General features: G+C 55.3%; 2 protein-coding genes across 2 annotated transcripts in view; one reads left to right on the top strand and one right to left on the bottom strand.

Moving 5' to 3' along the window:
• Positions 1-268: 268 nt before the first annotated feature.
• TMEM37 (transmembrane protein 37) lies at positions 269-8,007 on the top strand. The gene is made up of 2 exons (XM_042952192.1): positions 269-329; positions 6,674-8,007. Exons 1-2 carry the CDS (start codon positions 309-311, stop codon positions 7,244-7,246), a joined length of 594 nt encoding a protein of 197 aa, XP_042808126.1. The 5' UTR covers positions 269-308; the 3' UTR covers positions 7,247-8,007.
• A 1,617-nt stretch (positions 8,008-9,624) lies between these two features.
• SCTR (secretin receptor) overlaps positions 9,625-11,212 on the bottom strand; it is a 78,139-nt gene continuing 76,551 nt past the window's right edge. Inside the window, exons 12-13 of the mRNA XM_042954217.1 lie at positions 11,166-11,207; positions 9,625-10,099 (exon numbers count right to left, since the gene is read on the bottom strand). Of these exons, the coding sequence (XP_042810151.1) occupies positions 9,929-10,099; positions 11,166-11,207 (213 nt within the window). The 3' untranslated portion in view covers positions 9,625-9,928. The remainder of the gene's footprint in view (positions 10,100-11,165; positions 11,208-11,212) is intronic.

The raw sequence follows: 11,212 nt of genomic DNA, 5'->3' as shown, positions 1-11,212 counted from the left end.
CTCGGGGGACCCCAGCCGGCTCGGGCAGGGTTCGCGCCCACAGGGTCCCGAGCCCTCCTCCTCGCCCCTGCCCGGGGGCTCCTCCGGGCCGCCCGCGCTGACTCAGCGTAAGCCGAGTCGCGGAGGGCGGCGGGGTCAGACGCGCCCGCCCCGGGCTCCCTGGCTCCGCTTTGATTGCCCCCTCCCTCTCCCCCGCCCTCCAGCCGCCCCGCTCCGCCCCCCGGGAGGGGTGCCGGGCCCCGAGCTGGCGGCGCTGCGGAGCGGCCGGAGGGCGCGAGGAGGAGCGCGCGGCGGAGCACGGGCGCAGCATGACTGCCATCGCGGTGCAGGTAACCCCGGGAACCCGGCGGGGCGCTGGGCTGGCTGCCCCCCGACCCTTCCGGAGCGGTCCGGGGGTCTGCCCCACCGGGAGGTGGGAAGGGACTTTGCGCGGAACCCCGGATCCCCGCCTTGCGGGTCTTCTGTTGCAAGCTTGTGGGGTTCGGAGGCAGGTGGGCGGGAAGCAACCTGGGGGCGCTGCCCCCCCCCCCCCCACGCTGTTCCTGCAGCGCGGTCTCCTCTGGCCTCCGCTCGGGGCCCTGCTAGCACCCGAGGCCCCCAAGCCTCTTGCGGTGGATTTTTCTGCTTCTCTTTGGGGTCACCAGTAACTATGATTAGGCTTTCCAGAGGGGTCCTTTTTAAAAAGGAGAGGCGCGTCTGGGGCGGAGGATGGACACAGTCCACTTGCAGAGTGAGGCTTGTCTTACATAACATGAAGATGCGACTCCGGGGAAGCCAGAACTTTCTCGGGGGTGGGGGGCTAGAAAGACCATCTCTCCACTTCTCCAAACGCATCTGGGGTGCTGGGGCGGGGACAGACTCACTGGGGCGCTCAGGCACTTAAGAGAGAAGGTTGTAGGGGCGCCTGGGTGGCTTAGTCAGTTAAGTGGGGGACTTCGGCTTAGGTCCAGATCTCGGGGTTAGGGAGTTTGAGCCCCTCACCGGACTCTGTGCTGACATCTCCGAGCCTAGAGTCTGCTTGGGATTCTGTCTCCCTCTCTCTCTCTGCCCCTCCCCTGCTCGCACTCTGTCTCTATCGCAAAACTAAACAAAAACCAGTTTTAAAAATTAAAATAAAAGAGAGAGAGAAGGTTGTGGCGAGGGGAGGGAGAGGGACTCGCATCCCCAAAGGTCTGACTTCTCACACTGGTGCAAGATGTTTTTGTTGGCCCAGAACCTACGCGTTCCTGCCCCCTGCCCTCTGGTGCGTTGCTGTCCAAAGGCAAGTCAGTGGCGCGACCGCTAGCTACCAGGCGAGCAAGCTGCTTCTCCGCGGAGGCATTTCCCCAACTGGCCTCCCCCAGAGTCTTCTGGCTGGAACCTTCTAACGATTAGAGAGGCTCAGTTGATTTTGCCTGCAAATGCCCAGACCGCCCCCCGCCCCCAGCTGTGACTCTGGTAGACGCTGTTCCGCCCAATTTATAGACAAAATAACTGAGGCCCAGAGGTGAAGTAACTTGCTCACGGTAGCCAGCCAAACGACATAGTCGAGATTCAAAACAGGACTTCTTGGCTGCAAATCGTACCTGCCCTTTCCACTTTTGACTAACAGGAGAAATCGTGGCCACCCCCCAAGCCCCCGGACACAGGCGTTTGGAGAAGGACGGCGGGTTGCATCGAGTCCCTTGTCTTTGTTTTCCTTCATAATCTTGAGTCTTGATGAGGGAGCATCTGGGACAGGCCCTGGGAAGAAGGGGACTGGCAGTGAGGACGGTGGGACCGGGTGTGGTCTCTCCCCTCAAGGAGAAGCCCCGTGAGGTGCAGCTGCAGATCCTTGTAAATCCTTGTAAACAAGGATTTAGAAGACATATCTGGAAGTGAGTGCTAAATTAAGAGGTGCAGAAGCTGCAAGCTGGATTAACTGGCAGGGGCGTTGTGTGCTGGGCCCAGAGGGGCCTGAAGTCTGGCAGCAGGTGGAGGGGACCTAGTAAGCGGAGGAAGAGGGGGAGGCCGTGGGATAGGCCTTGGGAGCTGGATAGGCTGTGGGAGCTCGTGGGCGATGGCTCAACCCCGGAGCCTCTGCCCCAAGGGTGGGGCGCTGTCCCAGCATGACTCTAGTCATTGCTGCCTAGTAGCCCCTTAAATCAGCCCCAGGGACTGTTGTAAGCATTTGAAGTGATAGCTCATTCCAGCCCCACCAGACAACCAGCGGAGGTAGATGATGTTATCTTCATTTATAGGGGAGGAAACCCAGAGAAAGAGGGGATAAATAACATGCCCGGGGACAGAGAGCTAAAAAGCAGGCCGGCGGGGGTCATGCAGGCCAGTGCAGGCCAGGCTGTGGCCCTAAGGACGGTGGCAGGCCAACTCTTTAGGAAACTGGTGAAGAAATTTCTGGTGAATAATGACAGGGGCCTGGCCTGGGCCTGCACAGAGTGGGCAGTGAGACTAGAGGCAAGTATGGAGGCGGGGGCTGGGGACGTGAACGATGAGTAGTGAGGGGGGCAGGTGGGGTCCTGGGGGATTGCGGAAGGGAAGCCCTTAGCCTTGGACTCAGTGGCCCAGGAGCGTCAAGTGACCCTGTCCTACAGATCATAGAAATCATTGAGGGTTAGAGAGGGAAAAGAGAAACACTCACATTTTTTTTCCTCCGAGGAAAGGAGATTAAAGTTCCTTGCTCAAGGTCCCACAGCTGCAGGCGGGCCGGGCGGGGGCAAGACCCGACTGCCTTGGTTCCCTCTTGTCCACTGGCCCTGCACTGACCACACTGCTACGAGCTGCCTCTCCAGGAGAGGGTTTCAGGCCCTAGGTCACTGAAGGCCAGTGGAGCTGCCAACAGTGACCAGTGTGGTGCAGGGTGGTGAGGAATGAAGACTCCAATATATATTATTATTGTTACTCATGTTATCAATAGTTCCCCAACACCTTTATATGCATGATGTCTTTTAATTCTTGGGAGTTTTCTTGGTGATCAGAGTTTCTTTGTTTTTTGTTTGTTTTTTAAAGTTTATTTGAGAGACAGCGTGAGCAGGGGAAGGACAGAGAGAGAGAGTGAGAGCGAATCCCAAGCAGGCTCTGCACTGTCTGCCAGTCACAGAGCCGTCCTTGGGGCTCGACCCCACAAACTGTGAGGTCACGGCCTGAGCCGAAATGAAGAGTTGGTCACTTAACCCACTGAGCCACCCAGGCGCCCTGGCGATCAGAGAATTTAAAGGAGGCCCTGCTTTGAGGTGGGAGGGGGAAGAAATGAACTGACGTGAGCTGTCTTCTCTTTGATCCCAGTGTGATGGGCCGGGAGACTAAAGTCCAGTCTGTGCCCAAGGAAGGAGGGGCTGAGGGAGGGATGGGACATACCTGTTGTCTAGACAGCGTGATGTCTAGGGTCAAAAGGTTTCTTGGTCCTGTGTTCTGTGACTTGATTGAGGCTTGCTTCCAGGGCTCTCCCATCCTAGGACCTTACCAGCCAACTTCTAGGGGCATTGTAACCCGGCCAGGTACCTTCATGGCTCTTGCTTTCCTGCAGCGGTCACCTACCCCATTTTGTAGATGAAAAACCCAACGGCCAAAGAGGTTAAGAAGCTGCCCAAGGACAAACACCTTTAATGGTTTGTAGACACAGAGGTTTCAAATTTTCCTTGGTTTGTTTCCTAGTAGTCAAGCTGTTTTTTTATGATGAAATCCAACACAGACTCCTGGACTACCAATGTGTCCAGGTGGTAAGAAGGACCTGTCGTGGGGGCGCCTGGGTGGCTCAGTCGGTTAGGTGTCCAACTTCAGCTCTGGTCACAATCTCGTGGTTCATGAGTTCGAGCCCCGCATTGGGCTCTGTGCTGACAGCTCAGAGCCTGGAGCCTGCTTCGGATTCTGTGTCTCTCTCTCTGTGCTCCTCCCCCGCCGCCCCCAACCCCTGCTCGTGCTCGTTCGCTCTCTCTCAAAAATTAAGAAAGAAAAAAAAAAAAAGAATGACCTGTTGTGGCTGAGTGAGGACAGGGCCCGAGCTGGCCAGCTCAGCTTCCCCTATTCCCCTCCTGCGGCACCTAGAACCCTGCATAGGAGGCAAGGGGAGTTGGGGCCCTGACCCCTGGGGCATCCCTCTACATTCTCTACTCCTTCCTCTCACTAGTAATACTGAGCCCCTAACCAAAGACCCTGTACCTGGAAGGCCCCAGTCGGTATTTATTGGCTGAATGCATCCTGCACATTATATGTTTGTCCAGGCAGCCGTAACAGGCTTTATTGTGATTTAGGTGAGAGATCTTGGGTAAGTCATCTGGCCTCTGGGTGACATAGTTTCCCTCTTTATGCCACCTCCCCACTCCGCCCCCCGCTCCCCCGCCCCCCCGCCCCCATGGGAGCTTCCTACTCTGCCAACCTCACAGGTTTGAGTAAAACAAGCCCCTGCTTACGCAGAAGTGCTGAAAGCAAATCAGGTCCTTATTCATGTATCCCTGGGGCAGAAAATTCACGGTGGCTCCCACTTAGGTGGGCAGGTCAGCAGGAATCAGGTCCTTATTCATGTATCCCTGGGGCAGAAAATTCACGGTGGCTCCCACTTAGGTGGGCAGGTCAGCAGGAGTCTCCCAGAGCGTTGCTTTGCTTCTTGTCCCTCCCTGAAAAGCATGACCCAGACTTGCCTCCATTTGCACATGTATAGGGTGCACCCCATAGTCCCTGTTCAGTTTCCCAGCAGTGACAGAGCCCCATGAGCTGTCTGCTTACCTCCCAAAGCGGGGTGTAACCTGCTTCCATAGGAACTGTCAAGAGGGTAATTTATGACGGGGCAGGAGATTCGTTTAAAGGGAGCTCCAGGGGGGCCCGGGTGGCTCAGTCGGTCAAGTATCCAACTCTTGATTTCAGCTGAGGTCATGATCTCGCGTTTCCTGCTCTGCATCAGCATGTGGAGCCTGCCTGGGATCCTCTCTCTCCCTCTCCCTCTGCCCCAACCCCCTCTCGTGTTCTCTCTCTCTCTCTCAAGAAATAGGTAAATAAACTTTCAAAAAAGCGGGGGGCTGGGGCAGGAGTTTCAGATGGAAGCGACAGTGGTTGCAGGCCTACTGAATGCCCAGGACAAGCACTGTGCCAGGTACTGGGGACGCAGCAGTGCCTGCATGGGAGGCCCTGCCCTCTTGGTGAGCGGTGTCTGTGTGAGCTAGACAACATATAAGCACAAATCAAAAGGAAATGGATGACTGGTGGTCGGAACAGAGAAGAAAACAGGGTTCCTGACAGGAGGGAACCTGGTTTGGCTGGGGAGGCAGGACAGATCTCTGTGAGGAAGTGACATTTCCACTGAGACATGAAGAATGGAGAAAAGGAGACAGTCGGGGAAGACTCTTGTAGGCAGAGGGACCAGTAGGTCTGAGGAAGAAAGTTCTGGGCTTGTCCTTGGGCCTAGAACGAGTGCGCCCGTGTCTGAGTGAGGGGGCCAGGAAGCGAGTGCTGGGAGGTGAAGCAGGAGGGGGAGGCAGGGCAGAAGGTGCAGGGCTTATGGTGTGTCTTAAGGAGCTTGATTCTTCAAAGTGTTTCTCTTTTTATTTTTTATTTTTTATTTTTTGCTTTCTGGGTTGAGGAGGGGACCCATGCCTGGGTGGTGTCCCAGGGCTGTGAGATAAGGGACACCTCACCGGACGCCTGGCCCAGCTTGCCAGAAGAGAGGGGTGGGTGCACTCTTCCACGGCTGCAACTAGAGGCTGAGGGAGAGCCTCCATGGCTCTCCCACGCCCAGAAGCTGCTAGACAGTTCAGTTGGCCAGCGCTGGGTGGGGTTCAGGTTCAGGCTGAGCAAGACTAAAGGGTAAGGTGCAAACATCGCTTTCGGTACTGAGGAAAACAAGGTAATAACACCTAGCCTGGAATGTGCAGAACCAGCTGGGTGGAGAGTAGGGTGAAACTGAAGTCTACTGGGAAATCCTGGGAGAGGGAAAACAGAGCCTTGTATTAAAAGGCTAAGTAAAGGGGCGCCTGGGTGGCTCAGTCAGCTAAGGGTCCGACTTCAGCTCAGGTCATGATCTCGCGGTCCGTGAGTTTGAGCCCCGTGTCGGGCTCTGTGCTGACAGCTCAGAGCCTGGAGCCTGTTTCGGATTCTGTGTCTCCCTCTCTCTCTGACCCACCCCGTTCATGCTCTATCTCTCTCCGTCTCAAAAATAAATAAACGTTAAAAAAAATTTTAAAAAATAAAAAAAATAAAAGGCTAAGTAAAAAAAAAAAAAAAAGAATACTAATACTCCAGTGCTTTTAACAACCTTCACAGTGCTTTAGGCAGGGTTCTTGCTTTGCATACAAAGAAACCCACAGGGCGCTGCAAGTTCAAGGTCACACTGGCCTGGTCTGACAAGTTTTCTGAATTCTGAACAGACTAGGATCTGCCACCTTGCTGGTCAGTAGAATTTGGATTTCTTCTTCATAAAGATCGTTAGAGAAAGAAAGGTCAGGGAACCCTTCGTGCCTGGTGAATAGCTGGACAGTCCGTGCTTCTGGGTCTTGAACAGAGGACAGGGAGCAGGTGGAGTGGGGGAAGGGCTCCCCAAGAAGGCGGGTCTGTGCTGCAAGTTAAGGAGGGGCTGGGAGGGAGGGAAGCTACTTGCAAATGTGGGCGTCCCAAGCTTCCCAGGGGACGGCAACAGAAAATAAGGCTATGGGAAGCCGGGAGCGTGGGCAAGGGTTTCCCCTGACATGCCATCCGTGGTGTCTTCTAGGCCCAGAGGCTGCTGGCCCAGCGGAGGCCCCAGCGGCCCTTCTTGGAATCCTTCATCCGGGTCCTCATCATTGTGTGCGCCGCCCTGGCCCTGGTCCTCTCCTCCGTCTCCATCTGCGATGGCCACTGGCTGCTGGCTGAGGACCGCCTCTTTGGGCTCTGGCACTTCTGCACTTCCTCCAACCAGACGGGGCCACGCTGCCTCAGAGACCTGAGTCAGGCCCACGTGCCCGGGCTGGACGTGGGCATGGTCCTGGCCCGCAGCGTGGGCGCCCTGGCTGTGGTGGTCGCCATTTTGGGCCTGGAGCTCCTCATGGTGTCCCAGGTGTGTGAAGACCTCCACTCACGGCGCAAGTGGGCTGTGGGCTGTGTCCTCCTCCTCATCTCTTTCATCCTCTCGTCCGGGGGGCTCCTGAGTTTTGTGATCCTCCTCTGGAACCAGGTCACGCTCATTGGTTTCACCCTGATGTTCTGGTGCGAGTTCACGGCCTCCTTCCTCTTCTTTCTGAATGCCATCAGCGGCCTTCACGTCAACAGCATCACCCATCCCTGGAGCCAACCGAGGAAGTTTTAGGCCTCCCTCCTAAATCCGAGGACGTCAGGTTCTACAAGAAAGTGTGGTCAAGACGGGACTTTTTCAACACGTAACCTCTGATGGGGGTAGGGGTGGGACCGTGACCTTGAAACTGCTGCTGCTTAGTCCATAACATTTTGGTGGTTGGCCAGAACCAGCCCAGTGGCCTTTGCAGCTGGCCTGCGGAGGTCAGGAGCGTCCCTAGGGCCACCAGCTGCACAGCCTTAGCCAAGTTATTAGGATGTTGATTTTAGAAGTTAACACATTTTAAGACTCTTTTCTTGAATCCTTCTTCCCAGGATGGGACTAGATTAGGAAGCAGCTTGGGTGACTGGTGCCTGGGCTGGCTGCACAGCTAAGTGAAGTTCACCCTTGTTTTATTGACTGTGTGCCAGGATAGGGGCAGGTGGGTCCCTGGGATCCCCTGGGGTTGCCCAGAGCAGATCATTCTTCCAGCTAAGCATATCCAGTCAGTGCCTAGGACTTTCTTCCACCAGCCCAAAGGACCTCTGTGCACCTTTCCTTGCTATAGCTTTGGTCATGTTATTGAGGATTCCCTCAATGTCTTGCACATAATAGGTTTTTAAACCATTTGACTTGATTTGAACCCTGCCTTTGCGGTGGGGGTGGGGGGGGGGCATAATCCAAGAATAACCTCAGCCGCCAGCAGCCGGCCATCTCTGCTGTCTGTGGGAATCCTGCCTTAATTCTTCGAACCAGCTTCCCAGGATGGCCCACCAACCTTCCAATACACAGTCCTCCCTGAGGCGAGCATGTGTGCGTGTCTGTCTTTGGCAAGGGTCAGACGGCCTCAAGGTACCATTTTTGGCTCCCAGAGCACATATCTGGACCTGCTGGACTCCAGGGGGTAAAGGGGACTTGCCTACACTTGTAATGATTACCACCCGCCCTGGGGATGAGTGCAGGTGAAGGGGACCAGGAACCAGTGGAGACTTCCATCCTTGCTGGCAAATGTGCGTTTTTGTGCAGCCAATTGCCCCCTTCCCAGCTTCTTTTCTGCCCAGTAGCTTCAACCATTTCATTCCACACTAGCCCCTTCCCCCTCCACCTGGTCCATCCTGGCTGCTGGTCACTGTATGGGTTTTTGGTCTCTTGCCCCACCCTTATTACTGCAGGTGCCCTTTCTGGGTGCTTCTATCTATCCCTTGTGGCTTTTTTTTTTTTTTTTTTTAATTTTTTAAACTTGAAGTTTAAAAGCACAAGTGAGGAAGGGGTGGAGAGAAGGAGAGACAGAATGCTGAGCAGCTCTGCGTTGGCTCTCAGCACAGAGCCCGATGCGGGGCCCCAACTCCTGAACCGTAAGATCATGACCCAAGCCCAGATCAAGACGCTTAACCAACTGAGCCACCCAGGCACCCCCCTGTGGCTTTTTAAAAACTTCTATTTCCAAATGCATGTGGAGTCCATGGAGATCAAGAAAGATGTCATGGGCCAACCAGTTTTTCAGAGAGCAGAGCTCATCAACCTTACAGGCTGGGTTCTTGGCCCTGGAAAATAAGCACCTGGGCTTTCATTCCAGAAACCGTTCACAAGGTACAAAGGGGTGACTTCCTTGTCTCTGCAGTGGGGAGATGCAAGGGTGGGAGGCCAGGGCCCAGGAGGGGACAGCACTTGTCCAAGGTCACCCACCAGCAAGACGCCTTTTCCTTTATGTTGGGGCTTTCTGTCCGGAATGCTTTCCCCTGAACACTAATAGGCTGTGTTTTGTAAAAGGGTTCAAATAGTCCTGTTTAATCCTCACACGGCTGGTGGGAGAGGGAGTGCCAATAATTTTAGTTCCAGGAAACTAAAGTCCAAAGACAAAAAGGGGAGACAGATCCCCATGGGACAGGGAGACAGGCCCTTGCCCCCCTGCCTAGGAGTGAAGACAGACACAGCCTTGGAGCACAGGGATTTGAACCCAAAAGCCCTGGACTGAACTTGTGCCCCTGCTTGCCGAGTATCTTGGGCAAGTCACAGGACCTTCGTGAACCTGTTTCTTTTTCGGCCCAATGGAATCCTGCCCCCTTCCTGGCTATTCTGCCCCTTGGGCTGCAGGTGACTGTGAAAGAGGAGGCACGGGAGGGTGCCTTGTACCCTGTTGGGTTAGTAAAAGGAAGCTGGGGGTCTTGGCGTCTCTCTTGGCTTCACTGACATGGTCAGGTTAATCCAGTTGTCTTGAGGCTCTAGGGTAAGAGCTACTGGACAGGTGAGTTGTAGTGAGGGGTAAGGAGGGTCCATCTAGGGCCAAGGGTCTTGACTGCCATGTTTCCTGGGCTTCGAGCTTATTCCTGCAGGAAGGGGTAGGGAAGGCCAGCCTCAGCATCCTTCACCTTGTGTCTCGAGGGCTAAAGGAGAGCGGGCAATTACATACCAGACCCATCCCAGCTACCATTTATTTCCCTGCCTTCTGGAACCCTTGAACTGCCCTTCACGTAACACAACAGACCCAAATCCCGGGCCCTCATCCTGCCCCACGGTGCCTGTGCTTTGATCAGTTCTGAGGAATTCTCACCACAGCCCCCTCCCCAATCTGAGGCCCAGAGGAGGGGAGTTCTTGGTCACAGGAGAAAAGCCTATGATGTCTGCTGAGAAGACCGATACGGACTGTCCTGCAGCAATGTCTAGCCTTCTCATGACCCATCTTGGTCTCTGTCCCGTGCGTGGCCCTGCTGCAGCCTCTCAGATGACACTGGCCCTGCAGGTGCCCCCGCTCTGCTCTGAGGTGCTGGCCTTGGTGCTGTGGGTGAGGCCGCTGGTGCCATTGCTGAAGGTGGAGTTGAGGGCCACGGGGCGCAGTAGAAACTCACGGACGTGCCACTGCCGCCACTTCTTCTGAACCTCCAGCTGCACCTGTCCCCAGAGACCACCATCAGTGGAGGAGAGAAGAACCGACCTTGTACCCACAGTCCCATTCACCGCCCCCACCCCGGGACCTCAGCATGGTCCCACAACTCGAACCTTCCCCTCTCCTGCAAACCCCTCAGATTGGCCATTTCCAGCCCCAACATCCAGTAGGGATTGAGGGCCCCTCTCTCCTGGACACTTTCACCTTCAATCTTGCCGCCTGGGTCCCAAGGAAGGGGCTTTGGGCTGTTTCACAAATTCCAGAACTCCAGAATTAATCAGGTCATCACCTGGGACAAACTGGACTCCTTCCCATGAAGCCTCCCTAGCTCACAACTTAATCTGGGGGCCCGGGAGTTGCTCTTTGGAAATGTCCTCCAGGGTGCCCAGCTGTAGCAGCCCAAACCTTTGAAGCCAGGTTTCATGCTTGAGTTTTGGAAAACAGGTTATTCCCATTCAAGTGTGGCAAACCAGTTTGATGGTCGACAGTTCTAGAAAGGCCTTACTTGTGTGAAGGACTGTATTCAACTAGTGGTTGGGCTGCTTCTGTGTGTGTCCTCCCCCAACTGCTCTGCGCAGGAGCAGACTTCATAGTAAGTGTCTGGCACTCCAGGAGTCAACACTCATTTGGAGGGTCCTTGAGGATGGATTTGCTGTTACTGCCTCTGCGCCATTTTACAGATGGGAACACTGAGGCCCATTGAAGGGCAGTGGGCAGTGAGCAGGGTCACTCACCAGGCAAAGCAGCAGAGCAGTCAGGAGCCCGGGTTCTTGTTGGGGTGCCCATACTTCCCTCTTTCCTGGACTTGCTCTAGGGTAAGAACCTCCTGGAGAGAGCTTGTTAAACATTTTCAGGCTCCAGCCCAGACCTACAGAATCCCCCTTGTGCTGAACTGAGGGTCGTGCGCAGTAAATGTGTGAACTAGGCTTCTGGGTGCTTCGATGTTCCCATGAAGTGAGCTCAGGAGACCCAGCCCGCACCCCACCTCTCCCCACCACCTTTTCCGGGGAGCTCCTGAACAGGGATCCAGTGGCTAGGAAGCTCCTCTCTCCAGGCCAGCTGAGAACTCACCTCCCCATTGAGGAAGCAGTACAGGACGGCCACCACCAGGCCCTGCG

The sequence above is a fragment of the Panthera leo genome, chromosome C1 (genome assembly GCF_018350215.1).
Source record: "Panthera leo isolate Ple1 chromosome C1, P.leo_Ple1_pat1.1, whole genome shotgun sequence".
Taxonomy (NCBI): Eukaryota; Metazoa; Chordata; class Mammalia; order Carnivora; family Felidae; genus Panthera; species Panthera leo.
The sequence above is the reverse complement of the archived record's forward strand: the minus strand, read 5'-3'. Positions and strand labels throughout refer to the sequence as shown.